The 19518-nt window shown below is 36.9% G+C and overlaps 1 protein-coding gene across 5 annotated transcripts in view; it reads left to right on the forward strand.

The window, feature by feature from the left end:
- SPPL2A (signal peptide peptidase like 2A) overlaps positions 1-19518 on the forward strand; it is a 56640-nt gene that overhangs the window by 12235 nt on the left and 24887 nt on the right. For all 5 annotated transcript variants that reach the window (XR_014059106.1, XM_081508291.1, XM_081508293.1 and 2 more), the window contains exons 2-6: positions 10775-10894; positions 11206-11388; positions 12311-12400; positions 12874-13007; positions 17158-17309. Coding sequence is in view for 4 of the 5 variants with exons in the window: in XM_081508291.1 (XP_081364417.1) it covers positions 10775-10894; positions 11206-11388; positions 12311-12400; positions 12874-13007; positions 17158-17309 (679 nt within the window). In the remaining variant the exon portion in view is untranslated. The remainder of the gene's footprint in view (positions 1-10774; positions 10895-11205; positions 11389-12310; positions 12401-12873; positions 13008-17157; positions 17310-19518) is intronic.

Raw genomic sequence — 19518 nt, forward strand, 5'->3', positions numbered from 1 at the left:
CGGTTATGCCATCCAACCATCTCATCCTCTGTCGTCCCCTTCTCCTTCCACCCCCAATCCTACCCAGCATTAGGGTCTTTTCCAATGAGTCAACCCTTCGCATGAGGTGGCCAAAGTATTGGAGTTTCAGCTTCAGCATCAGACCTTCCAATGAACACCCAGGATTGATCTCTTTTAGGATGGATTGATTGGATCTCCTTGCAGTCCAAGGGACTCTCAAGAGTCTTCTCCAACACCACAGTTCAAAAGCATCAGTTCTTCGGCGCTCAGCTTTCTTCACCATCCAACTCTCACATCCATACATGACCACTGGAAAAACCATAGCCTTGACTAGACGTACTTTTGTTACCCAGTACAACCAATTAAAGACCCAGTGCAACCAATTAAAAAAAAAGAATTAAACATTGTTTTGAAAAGAAGGTGATATGAAATATGATTGAAGTCAAGTGATCTGGATAAAGTAAATTTGGCAATGTTCATGAACAACAGACATCCCATGAAGTTTTATGTGAGATAAATTTTAATCAGAAAAACAGGAAGTACTGCATTACTGGTTCACACTGTGGTCTAGTAAACTTGCTTCCCTTGCACGTGAGCTCAAGCAAGATGTGGAATATAAAGACATGGATGTGAGATTGATGATTCAATGGCTGTGAAGAACACTTGACTCCACTACTAATGGTTGTAGGAACTGTCATTAAGACAGAAGGTTTGGGGTGAGCATTTAGGAGCACTTGTCATAGGGAAAGGAATTCCATGAAACTCTAGAGTCCTAGAAGTGGGGTTACTTGGAAGAGTGTAAGGAGAGCTGGACTGTAAAAAAAAAAGCAGAGCACCAAAGAATTGATGCCTTCAAACTGTAATGCTGGAAAATACTCCTGAAAGTTCCTTGGACAGCAAGGAGATGAAACCAGTCAATCCTAAGGGATCAACCCTGAATAGTCATTGGAAGGACTGATGCTGAAGCTGAAGCTCCAATATTTTGGCCACCTGATGGGAAAAACTGACTCATTGGAAAAGACCCTAATGCTGGGAAAGATTGAGGGCAGAAAGAGAAGAGGGCATCAGAGGATGAGATGGCTGTATAGTATTAATGATGCAATGGACATAAACTTGCGCAAGCTTTGGGAGATGGCGAGGGACAGGGAGACCTGACGTACTGCAGTCCATGGGGTCACAAAGAGTCATACATGACCCAGCGACTGAACAACAGCAACAAGGGAAAGATAAGTTCAAGTTGGGGATATTTAGGGTGTGGGAGGAACTAATTGGGTATTAGAGAAATTTGAGTAGTGGTTGGAGACCCATTCCCAGTATTATGGCAAAAAGGGAGTTAACAGCTAATGCAGAGATATATGTGGCCAATATTAATTCTGGAGGGGGCTCTAGCTGCATAAAGGAACTTGAAGGACAGCAGAGTTGAAAGATGGCTGGTCTGGGTTTTAGAGAGCTCTGTTCTAATCTGGCCCCTGAGACCACTTGATTTTGATCATTTTGGACCTGTTTGAGCTATGAAATAAAGGGACTAGGTTTTGTTACCCTAAATCCCTTCAAGCTTTTGATTCTAAGCTTTTTACTAAGAGAATATTTTCATTACTAGTTGAAAATATAAACATATTTTTGTAAGAGTTGCATAAAGTCACAGAAGACCAGCCCACAATTGACTACAAAGGAAAATTCAGATGTTTTGAAGCATGTCTCTAACTGGCAAGATGGAGAGGAAGGTATCCTTCCACCATAGGGTCTTTCTCAGGTGATCTAGTACTAGCACGGGTGGACCACAAGTCTCACCTGATTTGATATTTGTAATGTTTGAAGGGACACTGCGTTTCAGGCCTCTATGCTTCCCAACGTGTTTGGCCCATAGTGATGTGGTTTCTGCCATTTGGCCCTTGAACTACATGGTTCTGAACTGTGTGCGTCTGCTTATACTTGGATTTTTTTCAATACGTATACTATGCTGTGATCTTCAGTTGGTTGAGTTTGTGTGGAAGCAAATCTGTGGGATATGTACATACCTGGATTTCCTTATCTGTCCTGGAACCAATCTCCCTTAGTTACTGAGAGATGACTGCGCTTTTGTTCCCTTAATGATTTTGCTGCTCAAGGTTGAGTCCTTAGAGCAGCAGCAGCAGGATCACCTGGGTGCTTGTTAGAAATGCAGAATCTCAGATTCCACCCAGACCCACTGAATCAGAATCTGCATTTTAGTATGATAACTAAGTAATTTGTATGCACATTAAATCTTGAGAAGCACCATCCACATAGCTTTGGTTTTGTGATTGTTGTTGTTGTTTAGTCACTAAGTCATATCTTTGACCCTTTTTGCAACTCTCTGGGCTGTGTAACCCACCAGGCTCCTCTGTCCAGGCAAGAATAGTGGAGTGGGTTGCCATTTCCTTCTCCATATAGCTGTGGTACTCAAACTTTAATAAGCATCAAAATTTCCATAAGGGCTTATTAAAAGTAAACTTCTCAGTGTTTCTGATTCAGTAGATCTGGAATAGGGTCCAAGAATTTGCATTTCCAGCACCCTGAAGTGAAAAGTGAAAGTGTTAGTTGCTCAGTTGTGTCCGACTCGGCAATACCATGGGCTACAGCCCACCAGGTTCCTCTGTCCATGGAAATTCTCCAAGCAAGAATACTGGAGTGCGTAGCCATTCCCTTCTCCAAGAGATCTTCCCGACCCAGGAACTGAACCTAAGTCTCCTGTGTTACAGGTGGATTCTTTACCATTTGAGCCACCAGTGAAGCCCTTCCAACAGCCTAAGAACTACTAAAGCTTTTACTAGAGACTCTGTCTTTAATCATATTCTGTTTGTGATTATCTGTTTAAGGTTTGTTTTTAATCTTCCCAACAAGACTATAATTGCTTATTTAGTGTTTCTTGGGGGGAAGGGGGCAGCTTTATTGAGATATAATTTATATACCATAAAATTCACCCACTTAAAGTGAACAATTCAGTGGCTTTTAATATGTTTACAGATAGGTGCAACCATTACTGCAGTCAATGTTAAAACATTGACATCACCTCAAGAAGAAACCAAGTAGGTAGAGCACAGAGGATTTTTAAGATAGTGAAACTATTTCTTTTTCCATGTGATACTGTGATGGTGGATGCATGTCATTATATATTTGTCAAAACCTATAGAATATAAAACACCAGTTCAGTTCAGTTCAGTCGCCCAGTTGTGTCCGACTCTGCGACCCCATGAACTGCAGCACATCAGGCTTCCCTGTGCATCACCAACTCCCGGAGCTTACTCAAATTCATGTCCATCACGTTGGTGATGCCATCCAACCATCTCATCCTCTGTCGTTTCCTTCACCTCCCACCTTCAATCTTTCCCAGCATCAGAGTCTTTTCCAATGAGTCAGTTCTTAGCATCAGGTGGCCAAAGTATTGGAGTTTCAGCTTCAGCATCAGTCCTTCTGATGAATATTCAGGACTGATTTCCTTTAGGATGGACTGGTTGGATCTGCCTGCAGTCCCAGGGACTGTCAAGAGTCTTCTCCAACACCACAGTTCAAAAGCATCAATTCTTCGGCACTCAGCTTTCTTTATATTCCAACTCTCACATCCATACATGACTACTTAGAAAAACCATTACTATAGTCAATATGAAAACATTAACATCACCTCAAAAAGAAACCAAAAAGGCAGAACACAGAGCATTTTTAGGACAGTGAAACTATTTCTTTTTCCGTGTGATGCTGTAATGGTGGATACATGTCATTATATATTGTCTATATAAAATCAATAATATAAAACACCAGGTGAGACTGTAAATGTAAACTATGGACTTTGGGTGGTAACGAATTGTCAGTGTAGATTCATAGATGGTAACAAACGTTAATAACAGAGTGGAGGGAGACTATGAGTTTGTGTGGTAAGGAAAGATGTAGGAACACCATACTTCCTGCTCAGTTTTGCTGTGACCCTTAAGGTGATCTGAAAAATAAAGTCCATTTTAAAAAAAGGAGGAAAGAAAGAAACGTCATATTCTGTAGCTATCACTCGCATTCTCACCTTCTACCAAGCCCTAAGCAACCACTAATCATCTTGTATTTCTCCTGTATGGTACAAGTACATAGCAAGGTGTTAGATATGTTATTAATAATAACAGTTACTGTTTATTATTAGCTTAATATGTGTTAACAGTTGCACGATCTAACTTAATCATCGTGACAGCTCTGTGAGATCTGGACATTTTTGTCATATCAAAGCTGAAGAGGGAATTCCCTGGCAGTCCAGTGGTCAGGACTCGGTGCTTTCACTGCCAGGGCCCATGTTCAGTCCCTGGTTGGGGAACTAAGATCCCTTAAGCCATGTACCGCCACCCCCCGCAAACAACCTAATGATGACAACCAGAACAGGCTAAAGGACTTGTTACATAGCGAGTAAATGGCGAACTGCCATTCTGTCCCAGACCTATACTTCTAAAAACACATGAAGTCTATTGTTGATAAACTGAATTTTCAAAGCTGTATAATCTCTATGAGAAATTTTACCAAGCTATTAAAATGTAGTGGAAATGCTTAAATTATTTGGGTAGATTAGCTTGTTCAAGAAATTTACTGCATGTTCCATAACCAATACTAAACTATTCTACAATTAGGTATGGGTATACTTTCCTCTCTTATACTAATCTTCCACTAAAATTTGTGTTTTGCCTTAGTAATTCCCATATCAGTGAGTTTTGCTTATGTCAGTAGTAGTTTTCTACCATCATAGGAAGATTGTAGTCCCTCTGTAGCAATAAATGTTACTTATAGTTGGACATCTTTGTATTTTCTTATACTTTTAAGCTTTTTAAAAAATCCCTTAGCTTTTGTAATTATAAGAGTAATGCTGAATATCATACATATTTTTACATACATACATACAATACCATATTTTGTGTAAAAGGAAATAGTGTATATGTATCAATATGGAAAATCTGACATATAAAATTTAAATTTTATGGCTTAAAGACTTATATATAAGACACCACACTTTAATACTCTTAAGAAGAGAACATAGACAAAACATTCTCTGACATAAACTATACCAGTGTTTTCTTTGGTCAGTCTCCCAGGGCAATAGAAATAAAAGCAAAAATAAACAAATGGGATCTGACAAACTTACAAACTTTTGTACGACAAAGGAAACCATAAACAAAATGAAAAGAACTGTGGACTGGGAAAAAGTATTTGCAAATGAAATGACCTGCAGAGGTTTAATTTCCAAAATATACAAATAGCTCATGCAGCTCAGAAACATTAAAACAAACAACCCAATTGAAAAATGGGCAGAAGAGCTAAATAAATATTTCTCCAAAGAATACATATAGGCTAACATACAATCACATGAAAAGATACTCAACATTGCTAATTATTAGAGAACCGCCAATCAAAACTACAGTGAGGTACCTCTTTACTCCAGTCAGAATAACCATCATTAAAAAGTCTGCAAATAGCAAATACTGGAGGGGGTGTGGAGAAAGGGGAACCCTCCTACACTGTTGTTAGGAATGTAAATTGGTGCAACCACTATGGAAAACAGCATGGAGGTTCCTCAAAAAACTAAAAATAGAGTTGCTGTATGATCCTGCAATCCCACTCCTGGGCATATATCCAGGGAAAACTATGATTCAAAAAGATACATGCAATGCGATATTCGTAGCAGCACTATTTACAGTAGCCAAGACATGGAAGCGGCCTAAATGTTCATTCACAGATGAATGGATAAAGAAGGTGTGGTACATATAAACAACAGAATACTACTCAGCCATGATAGAGTGAAACAATGCCATTTGTATCAACATGGGTGGACCTAGAGATTATATACTAAGTAAGCCAAAAAGAGAAAGACAGATACCATATGATATCACTTACATGTGGAATCTAAAATATGACAAAAATGAATTTATTGATGACAGAACAGACTCACAGACATGGAGAATAGACTTGCTTAGCGGAAAGGGTGTCAAGGAGAAAGGATTGGCAGTTTGTAATTAGCAGATGCAAACATTATATATAGGATAGACCACAAAGTCTTGTTGTATAGCACAGGGAACTATAGTCAATATCCTCTAATAAATTGTAATGAAAAAAATATGTATATATATATGTTGAACTGAATCACTTTACAGTAGAAATTAACTCAGTGTTGTCAATCAATTATACTTCAATAAAATAAATTTTTAAAAATAAATTTTAGAAAAGCTACACAGTAGTGTATATAGTATGATCCCATATGTGTAAAACAAACAATGTATATATTTGAGACCTGTCTGTTTTTCTATCTTAAATATTCATAGATAGTGTCTGGAAAGACATAAGAAAAGCCCCTAAGGGGTGACTGTGGGCAAGATGGCAAGAGAGGGATTTCATACCTTTTTGTTTTCTTTGATTGTGTTTTCCTTTTTTAATTTTCTCTTTCCAGTGTTTTTACATCTTTATTTTTGCTTTTGTTTTCCTCTTCTTTTTTTTTTTAAACCGGCTGGTGTGTCTCTCTCTCTGTCATTCTTTAAGTTTACATAAATGTACAGGTACATATAGGAAGCTTTATTTTTATAAAAATAGGAAACATTGTAAATATCTTTCTGGAATTTGCTTTTCTTAGTATGGATATATATTTCTACAAGTAGATCAAGTTCTTTCTTTTTAAAGCTGTGTACAATACATACCATAATGTAATGGATCCTTATCTGTAGAAGATGTTGTTTTTTGTTTTTGCTATAACAGATAATATATCAGTGAATATCCCTGTACATTTATCTTTCTACAATCTTGTGCATTGTGTCATATTAATACAACTGTAGGATATGAATTGGAGAATTATATATATTAAAAACGTTTGATTGAGGGGGTGGGAGGAAGGCTCAAGAGAGAGGGAATATATATATGCACATGTAGCTGATTCACTTTGTTGTAATGCAGAAGCTAAACAACATTGTGAAGCAACTATACTCCAATTTAAAAAGTTTGATTGATATTGCCAGTTGTTTGTTGTAAAGGTTACACCACTTCAGCAGCCTTAGACACAGTTAAAACCAAGTCAGTCAGTTCAGTCCCTTAGTCATGTCCGACTCTTTGCTACCCCATGGACTGCAGCATGCCAGGCTTCACTATCCATCACCAACTCCTGGGGCTTGCTCAAACTCTCGGCCATTGAGTTGGTGATGCCATCCAACTGTCTTATCCTCTGTCATCCCCTTCTGTGTCAGTCTTTCCTAGCATCAGGGTCTTTTGCAGTGAGTCAGTCCTTCGCATCAGGTGGCCAAAGTATTGGGGTTTCAGTTTCAGCATCAGTCCTTCTAATGAATATTCAGGAGTGATTTCCTTTAGGGTTGACTGGTTGGATCTCCTTGCAGTCCAAGGGACTCTCAAGAATCTTCTCCAACACCACAGTTCAAAAACATCAATTCCTCAGCCCTCAGCTTTCTTTATGTTCCAACTCTCACATCCATACATGACTACTAAGAAAAATAATAGCTTTGACTAGTCAGCAAAGTAATGTCTCTGCTTTTTAATAAGCTGTCTAGGTTGGTCATAACTTCTCTTCCGAGGAGCAAGCGTCTTTTAATTTTATGGCTGCAGTCACCATCTGCAGTGATTTTGGAGCCCAAGAAAAGAAAGTCTGTCATGGTTTCCATTGTTTCCCCATCTATTTGCCATGAAATGGTGGGACCGGATGCCATGATCTTAGTTTTTTGAATGTTGAGCTTTAAGCCAACTTTTTCAGTCTCCTCTTTCACTTTCATCAAGAGGCTCTTCAGTTCCTGTTTGCTTTCTGCCATTAGGGTGGTGTCATATGCATATCTGAGGTTATTGATGTTTCTCCCTGCAATCTTGATTCCTGCTTGTGCTTCATCCATCCTGGCATTTCATATGATGTACTCTGCATATAAGTTAAATAAGCAGGGTGACAATATACAGCCTTGACGTACTCCTTTCCCGATTTGGAACCAGTCCATTGTTCCACGTCCAGTTCTAACTGTTGCTTCTTGACCTTCATACAGATTTCTCAGGAGGCAGGTCAGGTGGTCTGGTATTCCCATCTCTTTCAGAATTTTCCACAGTTTGTTGTGATCCACACAGTCATAGGCTTTGGCATAGGTCAATAAAGCAGAAGTAGATGTTTTTCTGGAACTCTCTTGCTTTTTCAATGATCCAACAGATGTTGGCAATTTGATCTCTGGTTCCTCTGCCTTTTCTAAATCTAGCTTGAACTTATGGAAGTTCTTGGTTCATGTACTGTTGAAGTCTGCCTTGGAGAATTTTAAGCATTACTTTGCTAGCGTGTGAGATGAGTGCAATTGTGCGGTAGTTTGAACATTCTTTGGCATTGCCTTTCTTTGGGATTTGAATGAAAACTGACCTTTTCTAGTCCTGAGGCCACTGCTGAGTTTTTCCAAATCTGTTGGCATATTGAGTACAGCACTTTCACAGCATCATCTTTTAGGATTTGAACTAGCTCAACTGGAATTCCATCACCTCCACTAGCTTTGTTTGTAATGATGCTTCCTAAGGCCCACTTGACTTCACATTCCAGGATGTCTGGCTCTAGGTGAGTGATCACACCATCGTGATTATCTGGGTCGTGAAGATCTTTTTGTATATAGTTCTGTGTATTCTTGCCACCGCCTCTTAATATCTTCTGTTTCTGTCCTTTATTGATCCTGATGCTGGGAAAGATTGAAGGCAGGAGAAGGTGATGACAGAGGATAAGATGGTTGGATGCCATCACCAACTTGATGGACATGAGTTTGAGTAAGCTCCAGGAGTTGGCAATGGACAGGGAAGCCTGGCGTGCTGCAGTCCATGGGGTCACAAAGAGTCGGACACGACTGAGAGACTGAAGTGAACTCAACTTGCATGAAATGTTCCCTTGGTATCTCTGATTTTCTTGAAGAGATGTCTAGTCTTTCCCACTCAATTGTTTTCCTCTATTTCTTTGCAGTGATCACTGAGGAAGGCTTTCTTATCTCTCCTTGCTATTCTTTGGAACTCTGCATTCAGATGGGTGTATCTTTCCTTTTCTCCTTTACCTTTAGCTTCTTTTATCTTTCCTTTTTCATTTGCTTTTGGTTAAAACCAAATCCTGATTTAAATCCAGTCCTTTCCAAAAGGAGCTTAGGAGAATGACTGGTTCTGATCTGTGACAGGTAAAGGATAAATTCAGCATAGAAACAAGGAAGTCCTCAAAGACTAATGGGGTCTTGTCAAAAGGATACAAAGAGCAAGGTGGAAGAGGCCATATTTGCAAACTGACCAAATTGGGTATAACTTGAACATCAAACAATCCCAAACAATAGATTCAGTAAGAATTTTAACAGATCAGTCCACCTCTGCTGTCAGAATGCATTCATAGCCACCAAGTATTTAACTGAACGAAAACTGCATTTCTTTTTTCCAGAAATAATTTCCTTATGTAACATTTTATGTAATCTGATGGCATGTTTGAAGAATTCCCTACACTTGCTTAGATCCATAAGCTAATGAAGTCCCAAGTATGCCAGAAAGCCCTCAAATCCCAAATATTCACAGGAGATTTGAGGTAGGAGAGCATGGATTAGAGCATTTCTGTACTTAGACATTTAGATTGACTTCTATGTAATTACCAAAATTACAAATTTGCAAAATTAATAGATCAAAAATGGTCAAATATCAGCAATTTCTTGTTGGTGCATGCTTTAGTGGCAGAGGCTTGGTAGTACATCATCTTTAACTGCCAGACAATCTTTTTTCTCCCTTTGGTTGTAGCGTAAGATTTTCTCAAAGGAGAGAGGAAGGCTCTGGATTGATCCAAGTTTAAAGGGAGTTGCGATGTGGAGTTGCATTCTAGCTATCTTGGGCTGTTTCTTCATGTCGTAGGCTCCACTGCCACCTCCCTACCCCCATGTACTGTGGTTATTCTCTTTGGTCACTTACTGCCTCTTGTCTCTCCTCTTTCTCGGTAGTGCGAAATGAGGCATAAGGAAAGAACATTCTGCTAGATCTTCTTTTTTCACTTTAAACTCTTGATTGGTCTTTTTGAATAGATTTTTTGCAGGGTCTTGAAAACATGAGACTTCTAGTTTCTCTGGTTCATTTCCAAAGATAGCACTTAGAAGTTTACCCTATAATGCAGAAGACATGTGGAAGATCCCACATGCCACAGAGTAACTAAGCCCCTGTGCCACAGCTACTGAGCCCATGTGTGGCAACTACTAAAGCCTGCGTCCCTCGAGCCCGTGTCCTGTCACAAGAGAAGCCGCCGAATGAGAAGCCTGCACACTGCAACTAGAGAGTAGCTCCGGCTTGCCACAACTGCAGAAAAGCCTGCCCAGCGACAAAGACCTAGCACAGCCAAACATAAAAGAAAAAAAATATTTTTTTTTTAAAGTTTACCCTAGTGACTCATAGAATATGGAAGGTAAAATAGGTTAAGGGATTTCAGGTGCATTGTCTTTTATAGAATATGAATAATGAAATAATAACTCATAAGAGATTGGAAAGTAAAGTTTCAGGGTGTGAAGGGAGTGTCGAAGTTATAACATCATAACACGATTCCTCCCTGGGATATGGCCCTTATAAGAAGGGCCATTAACAAAGTGACTTCCTTAAAGAATATGTTCTGAGCAACCATGTACAGTTTTACTATTTCCTCAAAGAAGAAGAAGTTCATTGGAGGACCTTACCCCTTAAGGAAATGTGGTCAAACCTGTATATAAATAGCTTTATTAAAATCCTTAGTTCTTGGCAAGCTGAATCATTGCCACTGTGAAAATTATTGTTTGTGTCCTAGACAGCTGCTCACGAGGCAATCCTCCATGCCTCTGAAAATGGCACGCCTTCAGCATCTAAGGACTACTGCATGCTATATAACCCTCACTGGACATCTCTTCCAAGTACCCTAGAAAATGCAGTAAGTAAATCACAGTTTCTATTTATTTATAACAAAATATTGAATGGTGAGAATGAGTAGTTATAATGTTTCAGTGTGTAACCTAATTATAACATTATGATTAATAAATATTTATTGCTTTTGCTTTAATATTTTTCTCCTTATGAGAAAATCAAGTTAGAAAATTAAAAAATACCTACCTCAAAGCCTGATTGTCATCAAATGTTTCTAATTTAAAGGAACTTTGTGTTAAACCAATGTTGATACTCTCTTTGAATGCCTTTAGGGTGAAATATGATATATATAATATTAAAGACATTTCTTCTTTCCAGACTTCCACTAGTTTGATGAATCTGACTACCACACCACTCTGCAACATTTCTGATATTCCTCCTGATGGAATAAAGAACAAAGCAGTTGTGGTACAGTGGGGAACTTGCCATTTTCTTGAAAAAGCCAAAATTGCACAAACAGGAGGTGCTGAAGCTTTGTTGGTTGCCAATAACAGTGTCCTAGTAAGTTATTAACTTCTTTTGAGTTCTTGATATCAAATTTTACAGGAACTGAACTATATTCTTTGTGTGTGGCTTGAGGCTGAGTGTTTTGTGGGATTTTTTGGGTTTTATTTTAAACTTTTTGCTTTTTATTGGGATGTAGCTGATTAACAAACAATGTTGTGGTAGATTCTGAACAGTGAAGGGTCTCAGTTCAGTTAAGTCGCTCAGTCATGTTCAACTCTTTGCGACCCCATAGACTGCAGCACGCCAGGCTTCCCTGTCCATCACCAACTCCCAGAGCCTACTCAAACTCAGGTCCATCACATTGGTGAGGCCATCTAACCATCTCATCCTCTGTCGTCCCCTTCTCCTCTCACCTTCAGTCTTTCCCAGCATCAGGGTCTTTTCCAGTGAGTCGGTTTCACATCCGGTGGCCAGAGTATTGGAGTTTCAGCTTTAGCATCAGTCCTTCCAATGAATATTCAGGACTGATTCCTTTAGGACTGACTGATTAGGGTCTCAGCCATACATATACATGTATCCATTCTCCCCTAAATTCCCCTCTCATTCAAGCTGCCACATAACATTAAGTAGGGTTCCCTGTGCTATAAGGGCTTAGTTTTTAATAATCTGATGGTAGTATTCTTAAACATTCTGGTTATAATAAGTGTTTAATTGGAAATTTTTGTTTCTTTTCCACTCCTAAAATAGACAAGATATGTTAGGAACGTGTGTGTGTGTGTATAAAATATCAGTTTAAACTTATGCTAAAAAGATTCCAGTTTGAATCCTTTTTAATATTATAATATTAAGAAAGAACACATGAGACATTGTTTTATAACTTTAAAAAGATATTTGTATTTAATGAATCATTTGTACTTTATTCTGTAAATATACTAGTAGTTCATAAGTTTTCATAATATGTTTTTTTTTCTTTTAGTTTCCTCCCTCAGGGAACAAATCTGAATTTCTTGATGTGAAAATATTGATTGCATTTATAAACCACAAAGACTTTAAAGATATGAAGCAGGTAAATTAATAATTATCTGTTAGATAAAGTTTATAAATAGTACAATTTTGTACTTTAAATCACTGATATTTAAATTATTATATATGTTCCACTTGTTAGTAAGATGGAACTTGCTAGTCTTATTCAAGTCTTATTCAACCCCTCCCCATTTAGCACAAGGTGTTTCAGAGTCTTGATGTTTGAAAGGATATTTCTTTGTTTCAACCTCTTTAAAATTTTTGTGTCATATCATTTATCTTAATTTTAAATCCTTGAACAAAATGTCAATGTGTGAAACACCACACTTTTGCTTTTAATAAATCAAAGCCTCATAATTTTGACAAGAGACTATATTATGTTATCAAAATAAATTCTGTTATTCTTAACTGTCTTATATATCCTGTCCATTCCAGAATGAAATTGGAATATTGCTGCATACTCTATAGTAAACAGAAAACTAATTCCAGTGTATTAACTGTTATTTTGCATTTCAGACTCTCGGAGATAACATTATTGTGAAAATGTATTCTCCATCGTGGCCTAACTTTGACTATACTATGGTGGTTATTTTTGTAATTGCTGTATTCACTGTGGCATTAGGAGGATACTGGAGCGGGCTAATTGAATTGTAAGCTTAATTAAACTTCATTGTTTTTAAGATAAATGGTTAAAAAATTATTGTCTTTAATCATTTTATCATGTAACAACACTTAAAGTTCTACTTGTTCTCAGAATATAGTGCTGACAATGTTAGATTGCAGGTTTGTCCTCACATAGATCTTTAGCTTTTCACTGAGAAGGGAGTTGAAGGTTCCTCTTGTTCTTCTGCTGGCAAGGAAACATTGAAATTTCACCAAAGGCTCTTCAATTAGAATGTTTAATTACCTCACCCAGAAAAGGTAGAGATAGTTAGCATCCTAATGTACCTGTTCGCTTAGATTGGAAGAAAATAAACAGGGTGGGCAGAGAAGGCAATGGCACCCCACTCCAGTACTCTTGCCTGGAAAATCCCATGGATGGAGGAGCCTGATAGGCTACAGTCCACGGGGTCGCTAAGAGTCGGACACGACTGAGCGACTTCATTTTCACTTTTCACTTTCATGCATTGGAGGAGGAAATGGCAACCCACTCCAGTTTTCTTGCCTGCAGAGTCCCAGGGATGGCGGAGCCTGGTGGGCTGCTGTCTATGGGGTCGCACAGAGTCGGACACGACCGAAGCGACTTAGCAGCAGCAGCAGCAAACAGGGTGGGAAGTTTTTCAGCTCCTCCTGAGTTGAATCATTACAATGTGACCTCACCATTCTATTCAGTGCTTTAGGAATTAGATATTAATTAAGTACGTCCATATTTTAATTTAAATATAGAAATTTCAAAAGTACATGAAATTTGGATTTGTCTATTTAATAACAACCTAAACCCAGTGTTCTTACAGTTATGTACCTTTTGCTGTAGATTAAAGCAGGCAGTGTCGTTTAGAAGAATCAGTTCATTTTCATAACTCTGAGTAAAAAATTGTGCTCAGAGCACATTATTTTGTGCATAAAGGACAATATGTTCACCTTGTGAATTGATCTATAGATTCCACTAAAAAGGGCTTATTTGATGCCAGCTAAACCTAATAAGCCTATTTGTAATTTCTTAAAATACTAAAATTTGATTGACTTACAGTAAGAGAAATCTAACAAGCATGGATTCCTAGAGTATTGAGCTTAAAATATTTTACATATTTGGAAAACACATTTCAGCATGTGTTAGTCACATGTCTTCACATAAGTAAGCATTATATTTTTCACTATTAATCTTTATAAAGCCTAGTATGGAAGATCTCCAAAATCATTTTCTAGATCGTATGGTAAAATGTTATAATTTCTGAAAAGCTACTGATTCATTGAAAATGTTTTTCCATTTAATATAGATTCTCAGTGTACTTACATTATTGTGTAAATTATTTCTTTTCTAGAGTAGTACTGCTCAAGCTGTAATGTGAATACAAACTGTCTTGAGATTTCATTCAGTTCAGTTCAGTCGCTCAGTCGCGTCCGACTCTTTGCAACCCCATGAACCGCAGCACACCAGGCCTCCCTGTCCATCACCAACTTCCAGAGTCCACCCAAACCCATGTCCATTAAAAATTTTAAAATTCAGATTTAGTAGGCTTGTGGTGAATGCTGAGATTCTGCATTTTTAACAAACTGGTCCATGGACTTTGAGTTAGCAAGGCAAGTTTAATGTACCTGTCAGAACACGCTCCTCCTCAAGAAAATTGGAGGTGTGAGAGCAGTATATACAAGTTGACTTAATCATAAAACATGACGATGGACAAAAACAAAAGATGTATTGCCTTTAGTATTTAGGTTGGGAGAAGAGATATCTTTTACCTGCAGAGTTAAGGATTTTGAAATTGAAGTGACGGATTCTAAAAGTAGGATAAAGATAGAAAAAACTAAGTGTGTATGTGGTGGGTGGGAATGACAGTATAGAGAAAGAGTATTAATCAATGATAAAATGGAAAAAGTTTCATAAAAAGTAGAATTATTGATATAAGGACCATTTACAACAGCATCGCTGGATTTTGAGGGTATTACTTATGCTTAGTGAAATAAGTCAGACAAAGATAAATACTAGAACATCTCATTTATGTGTGGAATCTTTAAAAAAACGAACTCATAGATTCAGAGAACAGATTGGTGGTTACCAGAGGTAGGGAGGTGGAGGGTGGGAAAAATGAGTGAAGGTGCTCAAAAGGTATGGATTTCCAGTTATAAAATAAATAAGTCCTGGTGATATACAACACAGTGACCATAGTTAATGATTCTGTCCTGCATATTTGAAAGTTGCTGATAAAGGAGTTCTTAAACGTTCTCATCATAAGAAAAAAAAATCTTTTTAACTATGTGCTTATGGATGTGAACTAAACTTATTGTGGTAATCATTTTGCAGTATATACAATTATCTAATCATTGTGTAGTACACCTGAAATTAATGTTATATGTCTTCTATATCTTAATTTTAAAAAATAACACAGGAACAATTATTTAGCAAGTAAAGAGAGTTAGACTGAAAGAGAAGAGAAAAGAGAATATGGCTTAGGGAAGGAAAAGTTTACCAGAACAGGACCTTATAACCCAGAATTAACCTGCCAAATGAAAGAGGTACTTTATGCAAAAAGGAAAAATGCCTAGATTCCATATAAAGACTTTTCAGTAGAGAGTTAAACTCCTGTTATAATGAGCCCTCATATAACTGGTGAAGAAGAAAATGGCAGCCTACTCCAGTATTCTTACCTGGAAAATCCCAGGGATGGAGGAGCCTGGCAGACTACAGCCCATGGGGTCTCAAAGAAGTCAGACACAACTGAGCAACTGAGCATGCATGCATATAACTGGTCCTCATCATAAACTCAAGATGGCAGGAAAGAAAGCTTAGCTTCCTATCGCCTGTGGCTCTCGACCTGATTTGAATACAGTTTTTTAAAAAAAGATGAGTTGTATTATTTTAACATGATATAAACCTAGAGTATATTTTCCTTCAATAAATTACCTGGTATAAACTGAATATGAATATATAACCTTTTGGTTATTGTGCCTTATATGGGTTCTGTGATAGAAATGTCCTTAAATAAATGTTTGCAGTGGATTTATCCAAAGGTGGGCATGTTTTCCCACTCAAGTACCACTTTTGTTGAAACTCTTGTTAATACCGGGTCGTCTGGCTCTACAGTTTCAGGGAGGTACTGTGTGTTCCTCCTCAAACCTTCTCCCTGCTCCTTCCCCCAGGAAGCCTCCCTAGAGTCACAGATGTGAAGAATAGTAACCATCTTGATAAGTAGTTTTCTGATAAGAAAGTGGCATGTTGGTAAATAAGCAGCTTAGCAAATGTACAGGTTGATAGAAATAAATCTTTTTTTTTTTTTAACCTAAAGTTTATATTGAGCCCAGAGCTGATGAAAACGATCAGGATATATGAAAAAGGAACAGGGAACACCATTTAACATTTGATCTTAGCCAAAAGGCCGAGAAGCGATCGGAATACTGTTTTAGTAGACCAGAGTTGAAGGGACTGGCGCTGAAAAAGTACGTTAGTGGCTTCTGTATAACTGGGAAGAGACAAGGTGACAGAACAGAAACTGACTGTTCAATAAAAGAAGCTTGTGACCCTTTCCTCTTCAGCTCCTGTGTCTGCCTTTCACTAGTTGTGTGACCCCAGAAGGGGTATTGGGAGAATTAGAAACAATATTTTGCTACCTTTAATCAAGGTAGGACAAAGCTATGTCCTGAACTTCTTTTGAATCCTTCATAATATGTTGATGAGCACCAAACAGACTTACAGTAAATACTGAGCTGACTGAGAATAAGTTAGTGTTTTACATTGAGGAGAAGCTAATTTTAAAAGGAGTTGACTATCTGCAAGTTGGTAATATTAAGTGTGTAAAAAGAATTGGTTTTTATTTGAAACATTACATCAGTATAGTTTCCAAATTAGATAATATAAACGTCACCAAAAACATTAATTTTTTATGTAATAAATATCTTCTGTTTTAACAGTTTTGTCTCCAGAAAAAAATAGTTTCAAAAGTTAGTGGTTAATAACACACCAACTCTGAAGGGTAGAATTATAGAGAGTTTTTACTTCTAAATTAAGTATTTCTTCATGATGTATAACTTTTTAAGTATATTAACTTTGTAATCAGAAACAACTTTAAGTTAGTATTACAGATAGATTTTGAAAATAACTGTACTTGGCAGAGATTGCTGAAGTTTCTGTGTGTGTTTATGCAGGGAAAACATGAAGGCAATGACCAACACTGAAGATAGAGAAATGAGGAAAAAGAAGGAAGAATACTTTACTTTTAGTCCTCTAACAGTTATAATATTTGTGGTCATCTGCTGTATTATGATGGTCTTACTTTATTTCTTCTACAAATGGTTAGGTAAGAAATCATTTTATATTTGCTACTTTTTAGCATACAATCTTTTCATTTACTTGGCCAGATTTATCTTTTCCTTTAAGGCACTCAACTGGAAAACTTAAGTGAATAATTAAAAAGTGATATTAACTTTTTAAACTGTCAAAAGTGTTAGGTCCCTATTACTCTGGGATTAAAAAAAAAAAAATCTGATTTAAAATATACTGTGACTCAAAATAAGAACACTTCTTCATGGACAACCTGAAAGAATTGCTACAGTCCCTAAGTTTTCCTCTCTGCAGATAAAGCATAGTAGACCAGTATCTAAGCAGCAGACTAAGGATTTCTTGGTGGCTATATATAGTTACATGAAATATAATAGAAGATTATTCAAATTGTGAATGTATTGCTTCTGCTTACTCCTAAAGTGTGATTGGTCCTTTTTGTCAGTTTGCAAATCAAAATGTTGTATTGCTTAAATTTTGTTTTACTTGTGTGAACATTTAAGATCATAATACATCTAAAAATACACAGGGACTTGCTTGTAGTCTAGAGAGTAAATGATACTTTTTCCTTTAGGAAGGAAGGGGTCATGGCTTGCCCATCCCCTGAACAGTCTACTTAGTGTTCTGATAAGATGGAAATTTGCCATTTGTGGCCAACACATAGCAGAAAGAGAAGGGAGCCCAGGGAAAGAGAGTGTGCCTAATGAGAATTAGCAAAAACCCTTTGTGAAAACCACCACAGGCTACAAAATGTTTATATACAGAATAATAGTATAAGTTTCTGGAGTAGAAAACTGAGGCCTCAGGTTAGTTTCACCTTAGTTTTCAATTTCTCCTCTCCTATGGTAGCAGTTTTAAAACTATTTCCAATTAGAAAAAATTATTCTTGGAATATCACTCATATTTCAATATGTTGCTGGAAGAGTGGATACCAGTGTGGTATTTGTATTATGTCATCATTGCACAGCTAATTTTTCTGTTTTAAATTCTCAGCCTTCAATTGTGTGTCTGACCCTCAGTTGATATATTTAGTGGTCTTTAATATAACAAAGAGATTTCTTTACCCTAAAGCACATTTTAGTTTTTGGTAAGGAATTTCCTTAAACTCATCACTATTTAAAAATTGATCCTGTTTATAACTGTAATTTTCAATGTAAGAGGAGGAAGATCATTAAACCTCATGGTTATCCCATGACATGGGGTCTAATTATGACTCTGACAATGGTGTGTGATATTGTGAAATTTAATATGCTTTCAAATGGTTTCTTATGGCTAAAATTGATGCCATTTCTTAATATGTTCAATGTATTAAATTGCTAAGATTCTCCATACTGTTTTATGTTAAGTCATGCTGAAGAAAATAACTAAAGATAGTTATATTTACCAAATTCTCTCTCTTGCCAAATCATTTTCTTAGATATAGTAGGACACTAAAACTCTGATAGGGCTTCCACAGCATGACTTCCACTAGAGTTTTAAATCTTGGTTTGGAGACCTTTGGTGGATGACTAAACAAACTCAACTTGGCAATCTTTGATTGTCAATCTTGCTACTTAGATTGTCATATATATGCAATAATAACAAATAATAAGCAAATGAAAAAATAATTTGTCCAAGATCACCAATTAGAAAGTGGTTAATTTACTGCCCCTTATTTACTGTCTCTAGTTTGCTGTCTTTTCTCACATACAAAACAAAGTTATAGTTTTCTGAAATCTAGTGGAATTTGCAAAATTCAGTTAAAATGTGTAATTCTATTGTAAAATTTTGAGAAATTTCACAATGCAATACTTTTACAGCATGATAATTTCTTCCTGTTTTTAACAACAGCAAGATCAAATATTTTTAATTTTCAGTAATTTCAACCAAGTATAGCTAATATAGAAAAACATTTGTGAATTTTAATACCTTAATATCATATCTAGACAATGAGGTTTGTTTAAGTGGATTTGGTTTTACCACATGTAAAGTTATTAGAGGTGAATTCCACCGTAGGAAAATATAGACATCATGATTAATGTCTAAGGTAGGGGAAGTTCTCATCTTTAAGCTTTTTAAAAATGTTTTAGGGACACATGTATACCTATGGCCGATTCATGTTGATGTATGGCAAAAGCCACCACAATATTGTAAGATAATTATCCTTCAATTAAAATAAATAAAATTTTTTTAAAAGTAAAACATTTCCACTAAAAAAATAAATAAGTATTTTAAGTGATTTATTAATT

This window comes from Giraffa tippelskirchi, chromosome 7, assembly GCF_054371585.1.
Source record: "Giraffa tippelskirchi isolate mGirTip1 chromosome 7, T2T-mGirTip1v1.2.pri, whole genome shotgun sequence".
NCBI classification, from domain to species: domain Eukaryota; kingdom Metazoa; phylum Chordata; class Mammalia; order Artiodactyla; family Giraffidae; genus Giraffa; species Giraffa tippelskirchi.